Raw genomic sequence first — 24970 nt, 5'->3', positions numbered from 1 at the left:
ACTCCCTTCCTGGAGGAAGATGATTCTAACTCGTTCATAGGCCCTGCACGGGATGCCGCCTTTGATGGTTCTGGGGCTTTGGAACACACCTGCTCCATGATGGTGTTTGGCGTGGATTTTCCGGTCTTGTCATCTGCCGAAGTGGAGAATATCCTGCTTTCCGTGACTTCCGTTTGAATTGGATTCCTTCAAAATTGACATTGTTCTCTGAAATTTGGCTCTCAAGTCACATGCTTTAAATTAGAATTTTGGTTTTGATGTCCTTTGGACTTGTCGAAATGTGTTTTTTTAGATTTTCTAGGGCATTTTTTATTATGCTTTGATTAGAACCACTTTCTACCGACAAGGGGAGGGTGTAGTGTAGGCATTTTTATGTAGCTTTTGTGTGCTTGCTTCAGGCTTTAGGCCTTTGTGCGCTTTGCCCTAGATGCATTTTATTTCTTTGCTCGCAGCATCGGGCCTCTGTGCACTTTGCTCTAAATGCATTTTATTCAGCTTCGTACTGTTATTTTTTCATAACCAGTTCTACGGTCTTGTTTTATTCTTTATATCACACTGTTTAGCCTACTTCAGCATCGGAGTTTTCAATAACACATTCTCGATTACTCTGTGCTTCAGTCAAGGATACAGTCTGGTACATTGCCGATAGACGTGGTAGGAGTTTAGTCTTTGGTTTGTAGACGATACACATTCTTGCGTAGGACGTTTTGTTACTACATCGACATGTTAGTTATAAAAACACTCCCTTGTCCTAATACGTGCAAGAGGGAGATTCCAACCAGGGAACCACAACTAGACGCTGACTGCCCTGTTGCAGATGCTGATCCAGATCACAGGCCTTTGCTCAGGTATGAGGGTTGATGTCTTCCCAGGGAATCTGAAAGGCAAGCTTAGAGCTTAACATGCTGTGCTCAAAATAGAACAAAATTAGAGAGAACGTAGTTTGTTAACACTATGATAGCGTTATTCCTATGTTTCACTCTCTTGGTTACTATTTTAATCCTACTGTGTTGTATGGTTCTGTTTATTGCAGCTCACGCCTTATTATCTAGAATGCAGTCGTTTTATTAAATCAATCTATAAAACTTAAACTGTTTCTGTCATTTGTATATGAGATCATACTGTAAATGAGAGAGCTGGTTGGGACCTGAGTGACCACGACTTCCTTTGGAGAAGTTCTAAGATGTCATGCGCTCGGCTGCCAAATCATCCATCCCCTTGGGAGAGATGAGGCACTGCTAGTTAGCCGGAGCAAAACCGGATTGAAGGTGACAAGGGTCCTTCTTAGTGGGTCAGACTTAGTCCCCCACACCAGGAACGACTCTGCCACCTAGAAATCCAGTAGTCTCATTTAGGATAATGAGAGTCAACGCGACAGTATTACAGCTTTCGGCTGGTCAAATAAAATCCAAGCCAACCTGGAATCAGTAAAGCAACCCCTGACATGTGTTTTACTCTCATTAGAGCTCTTCTGAGGGGTATAGCTTTATCCAGACACAAGGGAGCACCCAGTATAAGTCAAAAAAGGCCTTTTCAGGGTTAGGGTGATGCATAAATTATGCAAAACACAAGAGAGACCTCTGGGTAGTTCCCAAATTTAGGTGGAGAGAAGCTCCAGTAAGGAGCACTCTTCAACACCAGCAACACTCTAGATTTGCTCACCTCAAATGTCTGCTTATCTAACAAAGTTTTTAAGCATATGGTCAGCACAGTGCTATCCATGTCGAGCTAGATAGGAACAAAGTCTTTAGCCATTTGTACAGCAAAAATCTTTAAGCATAGGAGTGACACAGTGTCACCCTTGCTGAGCTGTAAAATGACAAAAGCCATTTACCACTCCAGGCACAGTATTACAGCTTTGGACTGGTCAAATATCACCCAAAGCCAAGCTGGAATGAGTAAAGCAACTCCTGACATGTGTTTCACTGTCATTTGAGCTCTTCAGAGGGGTTTAGCTTTATCCAGACACAAGGGTGCACCCAGTATAAGTCAAAACAAGGCCCTTTCAGGGTTAGAGTGATATATATATATAAAGTATATATATAATTATCATTATATTTAGATAGTTGTATGATGTGTGTGTGTGTATATATATATATATACATATATATATATATATATATAGTTGCATGGCGTTACAGTGCATGCCTTTACTACGGAGTGTTTACAATGCACATATTGCCACGCGCATCTTTACCATGCACGTCTTTACCATGAACACACATGGAGTTACATTATATAAACCACTACCACGCATACCATTACTGCACAGACTTTTACCATGCAAACCTCTACCAAGCAATTTTTTTCATTTAAAAATGGTAATAAATATGGATAAAGAAAAAAATTCAAAGACATCCACATGGATGATATAATTATAATTTAACATACCACATTTTAGCAACATTTTTATGAAAAAAGTACGTTGTAATGCGGATATCCATCAACAAAACAGGACACAGTGCAGCCCTACACAGATATTTTCAAGATGATACTTCCAAGCAACACAAAGCAAATTAATGCAACACTATGCACAATTTCTGAATATCATATCACGACGCAATACAATGCAAAGAATCACAACACCCCACAATTGATTTCTCACATAAATATATTACAACACAAAAACATTACAACAGAATGGAAATGTTTTCTACAATAGAAAAAAACACACACATATATTAGTGTGAATTTTTCCATTTTTACACAACAAAACACCCTATCCCCAAATAAGATGCCGAACACACCCTACAAAGAAAGTCAACAAAACGTTCCTTTTGAATAGAAAAATAGTTATACATTTAGTTATGTTTTGCTTAAAGAAAAAACATAGTTTACAACACTAACTTTATTGTAATTTATAGTTAACCTTTAAAAAACATATAAAAAGAGGCATCCTAATGTTAAATAGTAAACTGCAATATGAACTACAAAAACTAACTGCATCGTGTTTTGTGCCTGCTGAATGTGTGGGTGACTTCTAAACTTCAATTATACCATCAGAATAGTTTACAGAAAATGAAGAAAAATTGGTTCCACTTATAAGATATTTCAAAGACACATGGATTGACCATCTAATCAGGTCCGGTCACAGAAGGAAACCAAGACTGAAAGGTGGAACTGTCATTTGACTTGCTTACAGAGAGAGGCAAAAACCAACAATGCCACAGAGGATTGGCATAATTGTTTCAACAACTTAATAGAAAAAAAAAGTCAGCCTAACCTGTAATTTCCTGGAAATTTTGAAAGAAGAACAATGTTTCCAGGAAATGGAAATGGCGCAATCATTGGCAGGTAGTTTGAATCCTCGTATATTCAAAAAAGGTAACGAGATGTTGGAAAGACTATTAACAAAGATTCATCAATTTCCGTTGATTCAGACTACCTTGACAATATTGTATACGTTTTACACTACTAACAACAACTAATACGTTCTAAAATTACTTACCTGATTTGACTAATTAAATTAGCTTTTTTTTTAATTATGAAAAATGATTTGACTTCCTACCAGTAGTTAACTTCTGCCTTCAACTCTTGGTGATATTTAGAAAAAAATTCACCAAGAGTTTCAAATAATCCAACATTCCAAACAGTTCTGTACAAATCCAAACAATCCATCAAAAAAATATTTTTTTGAAAAAAATAAAAATTCTCAAGTTCTTCAACAATCCACAAAGAAAACAAAACCCAAGGTACCTGCCAATATATATTTTTGTTATAAAAGTTAAAAACATATTCGTTTCCAAAAATGAAATGAATAGAGAAACATAAAAGCAAGCCAATAATCCAGACTTTTTTATTCAAAGTTGTCTTCTTTCAAAATTGAAGAACGATAAAAAACACAACACAAAAAAATGTAAATGTTGCTCTTAATTCAAATAGGTTTAAAAAGGTTGTTAACTTGATTTTTCCCTCTTTTTTTAAACATATGTTGAACAAAACCAACCATCCGAACTTGGGTATAGGAAAACAACCTATATGGGGATGTAAAACTAGTTAAAAATCAAATAACACACATTTTTTTATAATTAACATCTATCACCATGTGTCAAAAAAGTAAATCAAATTGTTCCCTATGACTGCAGTTCCTCCTTGCTTCTGCTCTTAACCACGATGCTCCACTGACTGTAGAAACATACGCTGAAACATTTACTTATAGCTGAAAAAAAAAAAAAAAAAAAAGGATTTTTTTTACTTGAAGTCACTGGAAAACGGTGGGAAACAGTTTCAATAGTGTAAATAAATGTGTTTAACCTTATTTAAAATAATGTTTTGTATTTTTTTTATTAAGTATAATTTTTAAATATTTGTAATAAAAGTTAATAATTACAATTAAAAAATATTGCGAATAAACTTGCGTTTAAAAAATAAATTAAAATTGTAATTAAAGTTTAAAAAAATTGCCTTTGTTCTTAGAGATGTAATTCCTGTTGTACTATTTAAAAAAAATATTTATCAGCTGGCACATATATTTTTTGATTTTTAACAAAAAATATATGTTTCTAAATATTTTTTTCATATTTATTATAATCAATACTCAGGTTCCTGTTGATATCTGATTATCTATACTCTTACCCGTTACCCCAATATCTTTTGCATCCCACTCCTAAAATTGTATTTTGATATATTTAAATTAATTCACATAAACTATTTTAAAAATATGAAAATAATTTTTAAATGGATTTACATATTTATCAGTTGATACCTGAGTATTAATACACGCCCCCACCCACTACCCCATATCTCTTCTATCTTAAGTTCATTTGCATAAAGTTAACTTTAAATAAAAATATATGTTTCTAAATATTTTTGTAATATTTATTATAAACAATACTCAGGTTCCAGTTGATATCTGATTATCTATACTCTTACCCGTTACCCCTATATCTTTTGCATCCCACTCCTAAAATTGTATTTTGATATTTTTAAATTAATTCACATAGACTATTTTAAAAATATGCAAATTATTTTTACATGGATTTACATATTTATCAGTTGATACCTGAGTATTAATACACGCCCCAACCCACTACCCCATATCTCTTCCAACTTAAGTTCATTTGCATAAAGTTTTTTTTTTTAAATAATAAAATCAGTTTTAGATGGATTACATATTTAAAACTCAGGTATCACAGTTGGTACCTGAGTATTGATACACTTCCCCACCCATTACCCTTATATCCCTTGCATCCCGGCCCTAAAACTTTATGAAGATATTTTTAAATACATTGCATACACTTTTGAAAAAATATGTAAATTAATTTCAAATGGTTTATACATATAATAATATACAGGTATCACATTCGATACCTGAGTATTAATACACTTCCCCACCCATTACTCCTACATTCCTTGCATCCAGCTACTAAAATTGTATTTTGCTATTTTTAAATTAATTTATTTTACAAAAAAATTAAAATCATTTTGAATGGTTTCCATGTACTTACATATACATATTCACATATACTTGCCAATATACCTACCAGCGTGCATGGTAAAGGAATTTGTGGTAAAGACATATGCATGGTAAAGGCATGCATGCATGGTAAAGACTGTGTGGTAATAACACTTTATGCTAAAGATTGCGTGTTAAAGTTTCTTTTCCATATATATGTGTGTGTGCATGTGTGTAGTTGGAGTTTTATATTTACCTATCTAACTGTCTGTCTGTCTATCTATCTATCTTACAGAATGGTGGTTACCACTCTGTAGTTATAGTTATGACTATGTTTCCATGGGAAATGTCTTTTTTGGTTTACTAATAACTTTGAGGCCGTGTGACAAATCTTCATAAAACTTTCCAAGTTGCTCTCTTTTACTCAGCTCTTTCCTGGAAAGTTTCAGGTTGATCTGTTGGGCAGGGGTTGAGAACGGGGGGGATCCCAAAGCACTATTTCCCCATGCAATGTCAACTGCTGAACGGAATTACACCAAATTTGGCAGGAAGCAAGATCTTGGTCCAGAAAGCTGCTTTTGTGATTTGGTGTACATCTGTTCAGTAGTTTTCGAGAAATTAAGGTTAAAAAATATTTGTTTATCTGGACGGTTGGGTTTGACTGACTCTTGCTAGAGTTACGTGAGCACAATTTAGAAAAATAAAGCATTCTGATTGGCTGAAGTGGCTTTTTTTCCCACTAATTTCACATTCACTGCTCCAGCTCGAGTGCGCCCCAAAATGCCATGCAAGGGCTCCCTTTTCCCAATATTGTTTATGCTAGTAGTGGACCTAGAAGGGGTTCCACCAGGCTGTTTTTTAAATGTTGTGGGTGGCCTGCAGGGAGCACAGTAGTACCCTCTCACAAAATGTAGAATAAAATGCAGTTTCCTGGGTCACTGAATCTATGACCCTAGGAAAGCTTACCTTTTCTTTTAAAGTACTCCAAGCTGGAGCTATATGCTCAACAGTTAGCGTGCAGGGACCTCTTGTGGTTGGTTCAATGGCTTTGCTTTATGGCTTGAAAAATATTATTTGAAAAAAAGACTCAAGCATATATTAATGTTTAAATACTTTATAGAAAACAATTTACAATATGTGAATTTATAAGATACACATTTGATTATAGTTCTGAGTGACTTCTTGACAAAACCAAAAGGCCTGCCAGGCCCTGTGCCCAACCTTACACCGTGCACAGGGATGGACATCTGACTTTAAGTTTAAAATGACCATAGAAATTTACTGAAAAATACTGACATTTAAAGTGCTGTTATGGTTAGGTAAAGATGTCAGTTAATACAAACAAACAAAACCACCTAAATTTACCAGTTAGAGTTTTCTAATGTAACTATAATTTGAGCTGCCGCCCACCTTATTTAGAGATCTCCGCTGGCCCTGAGGAGATTTATGTGCCTTTAAAATAGCCACGATCATGGCAGCTGCTCTGAAAGCAGTGAAAGTTTGCTGAGTTGCTATTGGTTTAGGCAGTCCATCAGCGAAAAATGCCTTTCATGGTTACATGTAACTGGGTTACAGACTGGAATTTGGAAACTTTCTCACAATGTTCCTGCGTGCCACTACATGGTACCAGGTGGCTCTGCACTGGCTCCATGCTGCTCCATAAGTGATGGAGGGGAGTCACATTTAAGCACTACACCTGCACACTATCGTCAGTTCCTTTCTGCATTGCACACATATTTGTAAGCCTACAACAATAGTGTCACTATGTTAGTTGGTTTCCCCAGCTGATTCTGCCGCACCTCGAGTTTCCTGGGCCTTCAGAGATGCTGCAGCAAACTGATGACCTTCAAAGGAACCTTAGCACAAATTTTCTGAACTTTTCTAGTTCTCTATGATGTGCCTTCAGGCCCTAAGGACCCATAAGGGTTTCCAGTCAGGTTACCACTGGTGGCCTGTTCCATCGTGCCAATGAGACCCTTAGGACCCATTCCGGGACCACAACAGACTCTGATACAGGCTCAATTAACCTTGTGACTCTGACTCTTAACAAAGGTACTCCACCAGAGGAAGATGATGATGTTGGAGTAGTGAATGGGGTAGATTATGGTGATCATTTCCCTCATTATGATGATGATTACATTTTTTATATGGATTTACAAGATGCCAGTGGGCTTGATACCTCGCCTGATACAGGGTTGGACTCGCCACTTAGACCATTGACTGAAGAAAGTGTGGCCCTCATTATGAGTTTTGCGGACGGGAACATCCGTCTGCCAAACTCCTGATGGGGTGGTCGCCACTCTCCCCGCCAGACCCATTATGGCTTTCCTGCTTGGCTGACGGGTGGAAAGGTTTCCACCTGTCAGCCCAGTGGAAAAGGAGCAGCAGCATTGTTGTAGGCTTGTAATCGAACCAGCAGGAATGCTACCCCCCAACGGGGCGGCAGAACCTTTGTAATATGCATTGTCTGCACAGCAGACAATGTGCATTATGAAGGTGCTGAGCAGCGGGACCCCTTCACTGCCCATGACACAGACATGGACAGTGCAGGGGTCCCTTTGTGGTCCACCTGTGGGCCCCTGCACCTGCTCTCTGCCAGCCTTTTCATGGTGGTGACACCTCCATGAAAATGCTGGCGGAGAACCAGGTTGCAAACAGCAGGGTGTTGCTACGTGCATCCCTGCCCAGCCCCGGCTGATTGCAACCTGAACCTGCCCTCAGCCCATCAGGATCACCGATCCTGGAGAAGACAGTCATACCCTTGCAGTTGGACTGCCAGGGTTGTAATGTGGCGGTCAGACCGCCACCGCAAGACTCGCGGTCTAGTGACCACAAGACTCATAATGAGGCCCTGTTTCATTTGTGATTGTGGTCAGACCTGCAATTGAGATCTTGTATTTGCAGTTGCCCTCTGTTTGGGGATCAAAACTAATGTCCTTACGGAAATTCTACAACCTGGGCCTGCCACGTAGAGCTCTTGTTCCCCTTCAATGAAGTCCTCACTGATACTATGATGGGGTACTTGGTCAATGCTATTTTCCTGCCCTCCAGTGAATCGGCAGATGACCAGACATCACTTGACTACTCTGATTTTCTCACAAAACATCCTGCTCCAGTGAACATCGTGGTTTGAACATCAACCGATAAGGTTTACATCAATTCTATCCTCACAACTTTTCCAGATAGGAAATCCACAAGGATTGATACATTTCAAAAATTAATGTTCTCCTCCGACTACCTGCAACTGAGGTTGGTCAATACAGTCTGTTTGGTGGGCTGCTATAATGGGACATGGCTAACGAGATCTTGCTGCTGGTCCCAGCAGACCTTAGGCCTCTCTGCTCAAACAATTCATGATAGACAGGAGACGCCCAAGTATGTAATTCATGCTGCCTGTATATTGCAGATTGCCATGGGAAGGGCCACAGGCACCCCAACTCCATACGCAGATGTTTACCACTTGGTTTTAAGGAAATGTAAAAGCACTTGTCATGTATATGGTCTTTGATGGTTCACGACCTTTTAGTGAAAACATTGATTTTTCCCAAAAGGACAGCAGAACCTCAGAACCCTCCCTGGGACTGTTAACTCACCCAATTCCTGCATCAGTTTAGGATATTCACGGGATACTCCTTGAGGCTGGTGTACTGACAGCATCAGTCACCCTAACAACTGCAGCAGTCACCTCAGTTCTTTCAGTGCCGAAAACTGGGGTCTGGCAAGCATCAAATAGACTAGCAGGGGCACCAGTCCTCTGAATCTTGCTCTCTGCAGCAACAGCCTCTAAGCTACTTTTGTTTGGCATTAGCACCACACGTCCATATTGTGGGGGGCAGAATGCTGTATATGCTTTCATGATGGCGAACCGTCATGTCCAACAGGTGGATCATGTAGATCGTTCAGCCTTGTTATGCCTTACCTTTGATGTTTGCTCTGCCGCTTCTTCCACCCACATCCAATCAACTTTCAGAGGAGCACGTCTTCATTATGCTGCAGAAGGTGTGTGTTGTTCTCTAAAAGTGCTATTGAGAGGGTTTCGAACTTGGAAAGAGGTGAGGGTTGTTACTCACAGTATTTTCTTGTGCCAAAAAAGGATGGAAACCTCTGACCTATTTTGGAACTTCAAGTCTGAATGCCTTCCTCTGTAAAGACAAGTTGAAAATGTTCATGTTGACACAGATCTCAGCTGCTCTAGACCTAGGATACTGGATGGTGTCCTTAAATCAGCTGGACGTTTGTTTTCATATAAAGCAGCATACCTTTGGACGTTGGGAATAGCAGTTTTCCCCTGACTTGATGACTGATTGCTAAAGGTTGACTCACCACAATCATTCATAGACCATCTCCTGATGACGCCAACCTCTTGACATTGTTAGGGTTCAGATGCCACCCTGTTTTCGGAAGAGATGGCTGATGATCTGCAATGTTGGCTGCTCAAATGCACTTGATTCAGCAGCAGGCTCCTTTCTCTTTCCCTTCAAGCGGTGACTGTGTTGACAGGTGCGTCATTGTTGGGTTGGGGAGGTCAGGGTACTCTGGTCTCCAATGGAATCTCAGCACCATTTGAATATGTTAGAGTTGCAGGCCATTCATCTGGCATTGAAGCCTTTAGAGTTGCAGGCCATTCATCCGGTGTTGAAGGCCTTCCTAACGATCACCAAAAGGAGCCAGTGTCGCGCCGCTGCGCGCGCCCCAAGCCGAATGTTCGGCTCGGGCCGCAGCATGCGGTCGTAAGACGCGCGGCGCCCCCAGCCTGCTCTGTACATTACGAGGCCCCAAATTGGGCATGGGGCTTCGTTCTTTTTTAGCGCACCGGGTGTCTAGGCAGGTCTGACCCCCCACTCACCTGTTCTTTTCTTTTCTTCTTTTTTCTGGACATCTGGTTGTGCCTTCTTTTATGTTTTTCCCCTTTCCCAGATTACCCTTCTCTTCCCAGCATTCCTTGTTCCCTACTCTCTATGGTTCCTAGTCCATTCTGTTCTATGTGCTTTTCCCTATCTAAGATGGTGTATTCTTACTTCCTGTTGATCGTTTCCTGTTTGTTGGTTTTACGGGCTGTGATTCCTTCTCTCCTTGCGCTGCAACACTTTCTGTTTGGATGGTGTCTTCGCTCCTGCTTCCTTGTATTCCTGTGCTGGTTCTCGTCGGTTCCAGTGTATTTTCCTGTATTTTGTTCCTGCTGTTACCTATTCTTTTTGTTCCTGTTGCAGGATCCTATCTTTTTGGAGGTTTTTTCCCCTTTCAGGGTTTTTTTCCTTCTGGCACTACTTCTGAGGGACACGGCCTGCTCTTGGCGTACTCATTGCCTGCAGCACCGTGGCTACCAGAAAGAGTCACCCCTACTTGGGCCAAGGCCGAACATTCAAGAACAGGATCCACGCTACTCGCTCTGCGGCCTCCAGGGTAAAGCAGCACATAAGTCGTGACAGATTGCAGCGCCCAATACTCCAGACGTCGTCTAACATCATGGATGATACAGTGGCGGCTGCTGCAGATCCTGACCAATCTCTTCTGGCAACCATTCAGCAACAAGCTCAGGAACTGCAACAATTACGCAATGAGAATGCTGCTTTACGACAAGCTTTGGCCTTTCGCAGTGCGGATGTTCCGGCCGTCTCCACCTCTACTCCTCGTTTCTCCGGTGAACCAACTAAGCTGCGAGAGTTCCTCGATGCATTGACTGTATATTTCAACTTCCGACCTACCCAATTCTCCCACGACAAGACAAAGATGGGAAATCTTATCAGTGCGTTATCCGGTCCTGCCTTGGCCTGGGCAACCCCGATGGTATCCTCCAATGACCCAGTATTATCGGACTATCCTGCTTTCGTGAATCGATTTAAACAGATGTTCAGTCATCCAGGATTGGAGGCCTCTGCGGAAAAAGCCTTATGTGACATCCAACAAGGCTCACAAGATGTCCTCCAATATATTACCCGCTTTCGACAGCTAGCGGCTGAGACCACTTGGGTGGAACGAACTCTGGTGACTTTATTCCGTAGAGGACTGAAAGAGGAGATTAAAGATGAGTTAGTACACTCCACCCGAGTTGAAGATCTACGTGGTCTGATGGATCAGGCTCTTTCCATTGAATACCGTCTCCAAGAATGACGTATGGAGAAGAGAAAGAGTAGAGGATCTTCTCAGCCAAGCACTTCACGTGGCTTTGTGCATCGTCCCGAGGAACCTCGTCCTCCCGCCAGAGACACCGAAGGCGAACCTATGCAGGTGGATACCACTCAAGGCCCACTTTCCATTAGCGAGCGGGAAGACAGACGTAGGAAAGGATTGTGCTTGTATTGTGGTGCTGCCGGCCACATGCTTCGTACCTGCCCCGTCCTCAAAGGCCATCGAGAAATGCCACATCCCGTCCTCTGTAAGAAGGGAGGGGACGGGATCATTGGCTATACCTTCCATCAGTTCATTCAAGGACAATGCCACGACTTTGTTTGTGTTACCTGTGACGCTACATTTACCAGACGGCCGTCAAGACAGAACAATGGCTTTACTTGACTGTGGTACCAGTGGCATATATATGAATAAAACTTGGGCCACGACTCAACAAATACCAACACGACCCAAAGAAATCCCAGAACAAGTTCACACAGTGGATGGGTCCTTAATATCCTCTGGTCCAGTTGATACCACCACCACAACACTGAGTTTACAATTCGGAAACCACAAAGAACACATCTCATTTGATGTAATATCATCCCCCAATCATACTATCATTTTGGGAATTCCGTGGTTCATAAGACATAACCCTTATGTAAATTGGGAAACCCGGACTATTTCCTTGTCCTCACAGTTATGTCATGAGAACTGCTTTGCTTCAGACATTTATTGGTCACCCAAGAGGTTGATGCCTACTGAAATTATTACCGGATGTTCCATCAATACAGTTCAAGGTGTCCCTGATCACTATCTAGAATTTCAAGATGTGTTCCAAAAACCAACCAGACCTGTGTTACCCCCACATCGAGATTACGATTGTGCTATTCCCTTGGAACCTGGAACTATTGTTCCCTTTGGGAAGATGTATTCACTCACGGAACCCGAAAGGAAAGTTCTAAAGGAGTATCTGGAAGAAAACTTACATAGCGGTCTTATTGTACCATCGTCCTCTCTAGCAGGGGCTCCCCTCTTTTTTGTACCCAAGAAGACGAAGGATCTTCGTCCCTGCCTGGATTTTCGAGGTCTAAATAAGATAACTCTAAAAGACCGTTATCCTTTGCCCCTCATCAAGGATATACTAGAGGCAGTCAGAGGGGCTCAACGATTTACCAAACTGGATCTTCGTGGAGCCTACCACCTTTTGCGTATTAAAGGAGACGAGTGGAAGACTGCTTTCCGGACCCCATTTGGTCATTATGAGTACAGAGTTATGCCTTTTGGTCTCACTAATGCCCCCTCCATTTTCCAAAGATTTATGGACTCTGTGTTCTCTGATATCTTGAACCATACGGTCGTCATCTACTTGGACGATATCCTTATTTATTCTAGACGTCCTGAACTTCATTCCTCTCATGTGAAACAAGTCCTCCAAAGACTCCGGGAACATCAACTGTCCTGTAAACCGGAAAATTTGAGTTTGACAAGACCGAAGTCAAATATTTGGGATATCACCTTAGTCCCACTGGAATAGCAATGGACCAGGAAAAGGTACAAGCCATCCTAGACTGACCATCTCCTTCCTCTAGTAAGGAAATGCAATGTTTTCTAGGATTGGCTAATTTTTATCGGCAGTTCATTTTAGACTTTGCAGAACAAACCAGCCACATAACTCAAACATTACAAAAAGGAAAATTTAAAGAAAGGCTTTCTCTGGACAAGGGTGGCTGAAAAGGCTTTTCAGAGTCTAAAAAAGGCCTTCACTCAAGCACCGATATTGAGACATCCAGATACTAACAAACAATTTATTGTTGTTACTGATGCTTCCGAAAGAGCCATCGGAGCTGCCTTACTCCAATAACAAGAAGAAGACGGTCTTGAACATCCTGTGTTCTATTTATCCCATGTACTCTCTGCGTTGGAACAACATTACTCAGTACTTGAAAGGGAGTTGTTAGCTTTGAAAACAGCCTGCCTAGAGTGGAGACAGTTTCTTATTGGTTCCAAAGAGCCCTTGAGGTGAGTACAGACCATCGTAATCTACAATGTTTACGTAATATTTTATGCCAGAACAGTCGTCAGGCTCATTGGGCCTTTTTCTTCAGTCAGTATGACTTTTATGTCACCTATATTCCTGGATCCCAAAACATTCTGGCTGATGCTCTGTCTCGCCGTTATCCAGATTGTACTTCTACCCCATCACAGTTTCTATTTGAGCCCAGTAAAATCATCGGAGTAGCTCAGTCTTTCCTGCATGAGGTATAAATGGAATATTCAAACCTGACTGATCAAGAATTAAAGAAACTGAACATATGTAAAATGCAAGGGTATTATTATTATTATAAGAACTTGTTGTTTTTCCCTACTAATGGAGTAAGAGAAAAGGCACTACAAATGTGCCATGATTCGCCGGTCGCTGGTCATAGAGGCATTAAGGCCACGCAAGAACTACTCTCGCGATCTTTCTGGTGGCCTACCTGGAAATCGGATGTGGAAAGATACGTGAAGGCTTGTCCCATATGTGTTCAAGTAAAGATTCCCCGTATCAGACCTGCAGGATTACTACAACCATTACCAGTTCCACCGGCTCCCTGGCACACCATTTCTACTGATTTTATGTGTTCATTACCTCCATCAGCAGGAAACAGGGTCATCATGGTCACCATAGATTCCTTTGCTAAGATGGCTCACTTCACTGCCCTGAAAAAACTACCTACTGCCCAAGAACTAAGTCAGATATTTATCCATCATATTTTCCGTCTCCATGGATTTCCACACAGCATTGTATCTGACAGGGGACCTCAGTACATCTCCCGGTTTTGGAAACATTTTCGTAGGACACTGAATATCAACAGAGCACTATCATCGGATTTCCATCCTCAAACCAATGGACAGACTGAGAGTCTCAACCAAGGATTGGAGCAGTACCTTCGCTGCTTTTGTAATTCTACCCAGAGCAACTGGAACACTTACCTTCCTATTGCTGAATTCTCTTACAATAACACTGCCCATAGTGCCTCCAAGGTCACCCCCTTTTTCTGTTCTTATGGCTATCATCTTACCTCTTTTCCTACTACTCCTCAGTCTGCCTCTTCTCTTCCTGCTGTTACTTCATTCTCCAGACGACTTTTACAGATCCATAAATTGATTCAAGCTAACGTGTTGAACACCAAGAGATACATGAAGAGAATAGCAGACAAGAAGCGTGGGGATGCTCCAGAATATCACCTTCAGGATAAAGCCTGGCTTTCGTCAACATTTTTACCTTTATGCCTATCTCAGAATAAGTTCACACCTTGTTACTATGGTCCTTTCATTATCCTTCAGCTGATTAATCCTGTCACTGTCCGTCTTCACCTGCCTCGTACCTGGAGGATTCAGCCGGTCTTTCATGTTTCTCAGCTCAAACCCTATGTCCCTGATCCTTACTCTCGTCAGTTTCCCTGTCTTCCTCCTGTGTTAGTGGATGATGTACCTGAATATGAGGTACAAGAGATTCATGACTCTCGTATCTTTCACAACCGTCTTCAGTATTTGATTCATTGGAAGGGTTACCCTCTCAGTGAATGCTCTTGGGAAGATGAATCTTCTGTTCACGCACCTCTTCTGATTCGCCGTTTTCACCGCTTGTTTCCGCACAAACCTGGGCCTTCGGGCGGGGACCTACTGTCGCGCCTCAGCATGCGGTCGTAAGACGCGCTGCGCCCCCAGCCTGCTCTGTACAATACGAGGCCCCAAATTGGGCATTGGCCCTCGTTCTTTTTTAGCGCACCACGTGTCTAGGCAGGTCTAACCCCCACTCACCTGTTCTTTTCTTTTCTTCTTTTTTCTGGACATCTGGTTGTGCCTTCTTTTATGTTTTTCCCCCTTTCCCATATTACCCTTCTCTTCCCAGCATTCCTTGTTCCCTACTCTCTATGGTTCGTAGTCCATTCTGTTCTATGTGCTTTTCCCTATCTAAGATGGTGTCCTTTTACTTCCTTGTGGTTGTTTCCTGTTTGTTGGTATTTACAGGCTGTGATTCCTTCTCTCCTTGCGCTGCAACACTTTCTGTTTGGATGGTGTCTTCGCTCCTGCTTCCTTGTATTCCTGTGCTGGTTCTCGTCGGTTCCAGTGTATTTTCCTGTATTTTGTTCCTGCTACCTATTCTTTTTGTTCCTGTTGCAGGATCCTATCTTTTTGTTTTTTTTCCCCCTTTCAGGGTTGTTTTCCCTCTGGCACTACTTCTGAGGGAAACGGCCTGCTCTTGGCATACCCATTGCCTGCAGCACTGTAGCTACCAGAAAGAGTCACCCCTACTTGGGCCAAGGCCAAACATTCAAGAACAGGATCCACGCCACTCGCTCTGCGGCCTCCAGGGTAAAGCAGCACGTAAGTCATGACAGCCAGGTGAAAGTTCTCATGGACACCCTACTGCCATGTGGTACTGTAACAAGCAAGGTGGAGTGGTGTCCTGAGTCCTGTGCCAGAATGCTGTGTCTCTAGTGTTGGCCAGAGCGTTCAGGGCATTTTCCAGGGAGCAGACCACCTGGCAGGATCTAGAGATGCCTGGGCGGACAAGCTTACTTAGTGGCACCTGGTGGATCACAAATGGAGTCTACACCTCAAGATGGTAAAGATGCTCTTCCGACACTAGGGAGGAGGAGTAGTGCTAGATCTTTTGCCACTGTCAAGAACACAGTGTCAAAGGCTTTCCGTATTGGACTTTTTGTGATGCCCCTCTCTAGGAGGTGCATTCCAGCTGCAATGGAACATGGACTCCTGTGTGCCTTCCCACACCTGCTTTTCCTGGCCCAAGTTCTGAAAAAAGTAAACAGCGACTTTGCCCAAGTAAAAAGTCAACAACTACTGTGACCAAATCATGCTAGTGGCTCCAGGTTGGACCTGGGGTGTATGGTCCCCAGAACGTCTGAGTATGAGCATCTGCCATAAATCAGGCTACCATTTCTAGAAGATCTCCTGTCACAGCAGCAGGAAAGGGTCCTTGACCCAATCCTGCCTGGTCAACACCTCCATGCATGGAGATTGAGTGGCAGCAGTTAATTGCATTTGATCTGGCGCCACAAGTGGTGGATGTCAGTGTGACTGCCAGACGCCTTTCTACGAAGTACATTTATGATGGGCACTGGGATAATTTGGGGCCTTGTGTGAAATTCATAAGACAGGCCTCTTACAAGAAAAACTCTCAGATGTTCTCATGTTTGTTTTGTCCTTGGCAGTAGACACTATTGAAGTTTATTTGTCAGCCCTTCCAACTTTACTTCCTTTGCCAGATCAATCATCCTTGTTTAAATCACCCGTTGTGATGCAGTTTATTAAAGGGTTGACACAGTTTGTGATGCCATAGTTTGACTTTAACTTTGTCTTCATATTTCTCTTGTGTACACCCTTCAAACCAAATTGACAGCTGCTTGTTGCATCTACTGATTCTAAAGACTGTCTTGCTCATTGCGATCACATCAGCTTGTCACATGAGCGAACTCCTGGCCCTTGTCTTTGCAACCACTTTACAATATCTTTGTTCCAAACAAACTGGTGCTATGGACTCATGCAGCCTTCTTGCCTAAGGTTGTGGCTCTCTTTCACATTGGACAATCCATTAACCTGCAAGCGTTCTTTGCCCCACCTCATCTCTCGAAGGAGGAACTGCCTCCCTGTCCCATACCAAGGACCACCATGGGGACAATCAGCTTTTTGTGAGATACTCTGGGGCAAAGAAAAGGAAGGCTGTGCAGTCCTCTGCATTATGATCTTCTACGTACTCTGCAACAAGCAGCCCCTGAAGGTCTGATAGTCCATTTCACTGGATCTAAGGCTGCTACCACTGCATTGGCACATGAAGTGCTTGTCCTTGATATCTGCCAGGCTGCAGCTTGGGTGTTTGTGTACACCTTCATGAAGTACTACTGTCTTAACAACAAGGTCCACCTGGAAGAACAATTCACCTGTTTGGTCCTGCAAGACCTTTTGGTCTGAGTCTATTCCACAGATCCTGCATTTTGAGGAGGTACTGCCTTGGTATTTATACTACAGCGAGCAATCTGCAATTAGTATGCGTCAGAAGAACAAGTCACTTGCCTTCGGTATTGCTCTTTCCCATACATACACATTGTCACTGCAGATTCCGCATCACACTCCCACCTCCCCATTCTGTGGAGTAGCCTCTTTTTTACATCTAAAAATGTCCCAAGTTAGGAATCATCACACAGGTACCGCCAATTGTTTCATGTTTCTCATCTGAGGGTGCAGAAGGAGTCAAGCACATAACTGATGTCAGCTTGTAGGGGTGGCACTCATATGCTGCTCCACTCCATCACTTATGGGCGGTATAAAGCCACAGTGTAGCTGCATGATGCCACCTAACGGCGTGCAGGAGCATTGCTGAGAAAGTTTCAGGATCCAGTATGGAATGTGGAGGGTCGTCTAAGTTGAGGAATCAAGTGTTAGCTAAAGTATCCACCAGAAAGAGCATTACCAAAGGTAAGTAACTTGTTATACCAAGGCACACCACAGAAGTCATAAAAGTCGATTCCTTGTTCTGTTGTAGCAATCAAAGTTCCAACTATACGTAAGTGCATGGTAGAGATTTTTATTCATCCAAAAAATTCAGAGGAATAACAGCCATCATGTGGGCTGTCGGAGTAGGGTTTCCTCTGGTAGCACCAGGGAGGCACCACTGTTGCAAATATGACAATCTCCCAACTCTAAACAGTGTGGGCAGACTATTAGTTTGCAGGACAGGTTACTCTGCAAAGTTTATGTTGGAGTCCTGTGTTTGCCAAACTGTATATCAGGCCCCAAGTTCCCGACATAGATGCACGGTTAAGCAAAGTATCTGAGAGAGATATGGGTTTTGCATCTGCACATAAGAGGAACATGTCACCACAGGCACAAGCCCAGTTTATTCTCCCCTCAGTGACATTTCAGTGATGAACTCCTTTCTAGCCCTTTAGCTTTTTTTTAATGTGTGGATTTCTATGCAGTAGGAGCAACGCTCTCGCTCATCCCAGGAGCTTGCACGCTACATGTCACTATGCTATGTTGTGGAAATCATGTGTACCATTCACTTACTTTTGTTTTTGCTTCTGTTGTGTTTTGAGCCCTCCATCTGGCCAGTGCATTTTGGTGTTGGCTTGTGGCAGACAGGCCCCGAACTGAAAGCTGCATACACTGACACGGAGGTGGGCCACAAACTAGAGACAAAGCAGCCCACAACTGAGTTGCACACATATTATTGCAGTAAGAAGCTGGGATTTCTTGCATTTGTATCAAACTTCAAACAACACAAACTAATCTATATCTTCAGAAGTAACATTTTGAGGTAAACTATTTGGGCATTGGGGGGTTTGTAATATGATCTGATTCACTATTTTACTGCTCATGAGGAATAATGCCCTAGGCCATTGGTTCCCAACCTTTTGACTTCTGTGGACGCCCACTTTATCGTTACTGGAACCCAGGGACCCCCAGTGAATCATTATTGAAATCTGGGTACCCCCCTACTAAGTCATTATTGAAACCTGGGGACCTAATCTGTTAATATTATTTAATGTTTTAAGCAGTCGCAGATCCCCCGAGGAGGCTTCACGGACCCCCAGGGGTCCCTGGACCACACGTTGAGAACCACTGCCTTAGGCTACTGAGGCAGGCCCACCATCAAGTATAGAACTTTTCTTGTTCCCTTGGATCGAGTTGGCTGCGCTTGCTTCCTCTGTGTGACATGGGATGGATGTGTACGCCCCAAAAGTTTGAAAGTTCACCAGCCACCATTTAAAGAGTACCTTTATTTGAACAAAGATATAAAAACACAGACACAGAATGAGTAAAGCCTGTTGAAGCATCAGCCCCCATCGTTCGTTAAACTCATGGATAAACAACAGTGCGGGTTATAATTCTGCTCCTGGAGAAAGAACAGATGCCATTTTACCTAGGTCTTCCTTTACCTTGCCACACTTAAAAAGCCCTGTGCCTTTCCCTCTTAAGTCAATCAGCTACTTATTTCTTGAAATCCTTGTCTTGCAGATGTTTCCAAGGCCACTTCAGTTGACTTTACTCAGCCGATGTACTTAGACTGCCGTGACACGCCTTTGCCAGAGGTCCGCTTCGTCCGACAGCTGACGTCAGAACAAATGGTGCTGAAAAAAAAGGAGACTGGTCCTTGGACCAAACTCAGCAAAGAGGAGAAGATGGCCTGTGAGTACTAGACACATACTTACTTTATCAGTTAATTCCAATCACTAGTGACACCAGTAGAGCTCTTGCCTGAACTCCTAAGAGAAGTGAAATGCCTTTCAAAGACAGTCTAAACAAAGATTTATCCCTTTGACTATCTTTCGTAATTTCTGCGTGGCTTTGATTGTGTCTCTAAACTTATATAATAGTCATTAGCCTTACTGTAAAGACAAATCATTTATTAGCATTCCATAAAGTACCTTCCATAACTGGCCTCTTAACATTGCCTTCATCAGCTTCTGCATGCAAGTAGGGTGAAGCTCATGTTCTAGAATTGCTTAGGAAGATAAGAATATCAGTGTGATTAATGATGAACGCAAAGTCGTCTTGGAAACCATAATTTGTCAAATATTTCTACAGAAAAGTTAGCAATATTCCTATAGCTTTGAGTCATACGCTAGTTAATAGGCGGGTCAGATAAGTGCCTGTCTAGGGCACAAAATACCAAATTTAAAATAAAATTTTATATTTATAAACACGCATATTAAATGCATTTGATTCAGCATTTTGCTTGTTTCTATTTATTGTAAAGATAGCACATATTAGGGCCTTTAAAATTCCTATCCCTTTAGATTTATATGAATGTAATAAGATAGGTGTTAATTAGACAGTGCTTCTGTCGCTCCAACGTATAGAAAACAGAAACAACTGCCGCATATTTACAGGATAAATGTATGAGAAATTATAATTATGTACATGCTCATGTCTCTAGCATGAAATAAGTGGCTATGCTCCAGTATGAAAAAGTCTTAAAATTGGTAGGGCCAGTCTTCTCCATCTAGTACTAGCTTCTCAACGGCATGATCTCCTGTAACCTTTCAGTGCCTTTTCCACTCCCCTCTCATGTATCCAAGCAAATCTGTTTAACACCACTTCAGTGGCGCCTCTTCCCCTAAGGTGGAGGAGCGTCGCCCTGCTGGATTTTTGAAAAAAGGAAAAATAGAATTATAATAATGTACGGTACGTTACTATCATTTTATTTTTCCTTGGCGTAAGTGGCAGGGCGGGTCTTGGCTGGAGGGAGGGGGCCATAGGAGGGCTATGCACCACAATGTGCGCATTCACTTTGGCCGGCCGTGCTAGGCGAGCCAAACAGAAATGTGCACTGTTAGACCTGGAATCCTTGGCATGGTCTCCCCTAACTTTTTGCCTCTACTTCCCAGGTTGTTACTATGTGCTGGACTCTGTTTTTGTTACCCTGGGCACTTTACCACTGCTCACCAGTGCTAAAGTGCAAGTGCTCCCTTTGTGAAATCATATGTGTAATTGGCTTTTCCATAATTGGCATGTTGGATTTACAAGTAATTCCCTAGTAAAGTGCACTAGAGGTGCCTAGGGCCTGTAAAACAAATGCTACTAGTGGGCCAGAAGCACTGATTGAGCCACTCACATGAGTATACCTGTAAACATGGCTCAGACCTGCCACTGCAGTGTCTGTGTGTGCAGCTTTAAAATGCCAATTCAACCTGGCAAGTGTACCCACTTGCCAGGCCCACACCTTCCCTTTTTGTACAGGTAAGGCACCCCTAAGGTAGGCCCAGGTAGCCCCATGGGCAGGGTGCAGTGTATGTTAAAGGTGGGACATGTACTGATGTGTTTTACATGTCCTAACAGTTAAATACTGCCACATTTATTTCTCACTGTTGCAAGGCCCATCTCTCTAATAGGTTAACATGGGGGCTGCCTTTAAATATTCTTAAAGTGCAGTTTCCCTTTGAGAGCAGATGGAAATCTGGAGTTTGGGGTCTCTGAAGTCACAATTTAAAAATACATCTGTTAGTGAAGTTGGTTTTTAGATTGTTAGTTTGAAAATGACACTTTTAGAAAGGGGCATTTTCTTGCTTTAACCATTCTGTGCCTCTTACTGTTTGTGGATTCCCTGTCTGGGTCAGACTGACAGTTGGGCTGTTTGTGAATCTCCTCTAGAAAGTGACACAAAGGGAGCTGGGTTGTGGCCTGCATATCCTGATGAGCCATCTGGGCTAGAGTGGAGGGAGGAGTGGTCACCTACACCTCAATGGGCTGTGCCTGCCCTCACACAGTGCAGTCTCCAACCCCCTGGTGTGACTCTGGGGCCTGGTCTGAGCAAGGCACGATCCTGTAAACAACAAAGACTTTCCTTTGACGTTTGCCTACTTCAAAGACAGAAAGGGGTATAAGTAGGGGACCCAAAACCCCATGCTTTAGATTTCTTCAAGATTACTTCTGGATTCAAAAGGAACCTCTGCCAAGGAGAAGAGCTGAAGCATAAGGAGTTCTGCCTCTGACGGTGACTGTGCTTTGTGGGGCTATCCTGCAGTTGCTGCTTCTGCCTGTGAAAGGGGACAAAGATTGGACTTTGTTGTGCATTCCTGCTTGAGAAGAATTTCCAAGGGCTTGGACTGAGATTGCCTCCTGTTTTGAAGTCTCAGGACTATCAAAGACTTCCTCTGCCAGCACCTGTGCTCTCTGCTGAGACTTCTGCCCTGCCAAGTGATGCCCCATCCAGTCCCTGGGTCCTTGAAAGGGGAAGTTGGCAGAACAAGGACTGAAATCCACGCACAGAACACCGTGCAGGGAAATTTTTGCAGCACCAACAGGCAAAGTGGCAGAAAAATGACGTGCCACCCGCTTCGCGGCTAGAATTGATGCTCCACCTGCATCGCGGCTGGGAGATCGACACATCACGGCTGGAGAAACGACACAACACCCGCTTGTGGCTGCTGATAATGACGCAAACCACACGCAGCGTGGTGTTCTAACACCATGCAACCGGATTTCTAACGCTTCATCGCTGGGCATCAAAGTCATTGTGAACCTGTGTGGAACCGAGGTATCCTGTCTGGGAATAGATGCATTGCTCTCTTGCAAGGGAGAAAAACAACGCATTGCCTACCCAGCCGGAGAAGAAATAACGCACGGCCTCACTTGCGAGTAAGGAATTGACACATCCCTGACTTTTCTGACACATGCTCACCCGTGCGGCTTTATTTTGGACGCAAACCAGGTACTTTGTGTAAAATTAACATTTCTATTGTTTACTATGGAGTAAGACTCTTGTTATTTTTTAAATTCTTATTTTGACTTGTGTGTGTTGGATGTTTGTCGTTTTGGTCTTGTTTGATTTAGATAAATATGACCTATTTGTCTAAACATGTCTGGTGTCCATTTTGTAGTGTTTTCACTGTATTACTGTGTGTGTTGGTACAAATACTTTTCACATTGTCTTTGAGATAAGCCTGACTTCTTGTGCCAAGCTACCAAGGGGGTGAGCAGGGGTTATCAAAATGTGTATCTCCATTGCCCTTACTAGAGTGAGGGTCCCTGCTTGGACAGAGTGCAAACTGAGTGCCAAAAAGAGACGCCATTTCTAACATTGGTGATCATCAGTGAGGATTGGACTTGTAGTTCTACTTGACATACAGTGATTAAGTGTACACTACTATTTTCAGTGCAGACAATTACGTTACCACATACAACTTGTTTTGGTGATTTTGTTTTTTCTCTTTTTGGACTTCATCTGCTTTGTTCTGCCTTGGAACTTTACACTTTTGACTTGCCATTAGGTCTAAATCTGGAGATGCACCAGCTGGAGCTGTTTTGTGAGCTGGAGAAGACGGAGAGTTATACATTTGCTCAACTGAAACAGTTGAGTAAGTATCTTGCCTGTCCCATTAAGAGCTCTACCAGGAAGGAGGAGCTGCAAAAGGCACTGAGGGCCTGGGTGAAAGCCAAGGAGGTTGGGGGGCACACAGAGGAGGAGATTGAAGGTGAGGAGGTGCAAAACAGCCATGATGGCATAGTAGAGGTACCTGTACTTCCTGGGAGGTAGGGTAGCAGTGTGTCCTCCTGGTCTGACTCCTTAAGAGTTGCAGGACAGACAGGCAGAAAGTGTGTACCTGTTTGAATTAGAGAAGCTTAGGATGGAGAGAGAGATGGATTAGCGGAGGATGGCCATTGAGGAGAAAAATATGCTTGTTGCTCATGAGCTTAGTTTGAGGGAACTAGATCAGAGGAGCCAGTCTAGTGGAGATGGTGGCAGCAGTACCACCGAGCAGCCTGAGAAGAGGGTGCACATTCCTAAAGACCTAGTGAAGGATTGTAAGAGGGAGGATAATATCTACTTGTGGTTTACGGGGTTTCATTCTGCTCTCCACATCAACATGGTCCCTGAAGCACATTGAGGGATGTGGGTCTGTGGAAGCCCTTCGAGGTAGAGGGGAAGGATACTTTGACATCCTTAGTGTATCCTCAGGGACTCACATTCTCTATCATGAAGGACGCCCTACTCACAAGGTATGGTATCAACCTTGAGCAGCACAAGGACAAGTTTAGGCCCTACAAAAAGAAGAAATCCCAAATTTGGCAAGATTTTGTTGATTCTTTCTGCAGGTCACTGGATGGTTGGGTGAAGGGCAGTAAGGTAACAACTTCTGAGGGGCTTTACAACATAAGTGTTTGGGAGCAGTTGTACAGTCTTTGTTTTCCGGAGCTGCACCAGCACCTAATTGATAGAAAGCTGACTGACCCCAGGAAGCTTGCACAGGAAGTGGACCATTGGCAGAGCACCAGGGTCCAGGAGAGATATGGGGGAGGCCACGCCAAGGGTGGGCAGGGTCTCTCTCAGAAGAATAGGGGGGTAAGGGTAAACAGGGGGAGCTCTCTAAAGGGCCCCAACCTAGTCCCCAGGGTAAGGATTCCCAGACCCCAGTTGAAAAGAAGCCATGGTTAGGTGGCTGAACTAGAGGAGGTCCCTGAGCAGACTCAGTGGCAGCAGGAAGGGGGACCAACCAGGGAAGCATTTGGTGGAGAACAGAGGACATGCTCTACTCTGGAGGGTTTGCGGCAGCAGGCTGCATACCAGGCGTCTGGCAAGGAGTCTGGTTCACATCTTATCTACAAGGAGGACAGCCTCCTATATAGTGAGCCTAAGGCTGCTGAGCCTGTGTCAGCCCATGTGCTGGTGGTACCCCAGTGCTTCAGAGCCTTCATGTAGGAAAGTACCCTCTTTTTGCCATGGTTACCCTAATTTTCTGCCTGATGTCAGTGTGCATGACTGTGTTCACTGGGATCCTGCTAACCAGGACCCCAGTGATTATTCTCCCTCTCCTCTAAGTTTTGTCACTGCATACTGATAACCTAGTTATTCACCCAAAATTGGCATATTGGTGCCCCCTTATAAGTCCCTAGTATATGCTACCCAGGTACCCAGGGCATTGGAGTTCCAGGGGATCCCTATGGGCTTCAGCATTT

General features: G+C 43.1%; 1 protein-coding gene across 1 annotated transcript in view; it reads left to right on the top strand.

The window, feature by feature from the left end:
• LOC138279980 (cytochrome c oxidase subunit 4 isoform 1, mitochondrial-like) overlaps positions 1 to 24970 on the top strand; it is a 566320-nt gene that overhangs the window by 444846 nt on the left and 96504 nt on the right. The window contains exon 3 of the mRNA XM_069219444.1: positions 19529 to 19699. Within this exon, the coding sequence (XP_069075545.1) occupies positions 19529 to 19699 (171 nt within the window). The remainder of the gene's footprint in view (positions 1 to 19528; positions 19700 to 24970) is intronic.

This window comes from Pleurodeles waltl, chromosome 2_2 (genome assembly GCF_031143425.1).
Source record: "Pleurodeles waltl isolate 20211129_DDA chromosome 2_2, aPleWal1.hap1.20221129, whole genome shotgun sequence".
Lineage (NCBI taxonomy): Eukaryota > Metazoa > Chordata > Amphibia > Caudata > Salamandridae > Pleurodeles > Pleurodeles waltl.
This window is presented reverse-complemented; position numbering and strand designations above follow the sequence as displayed.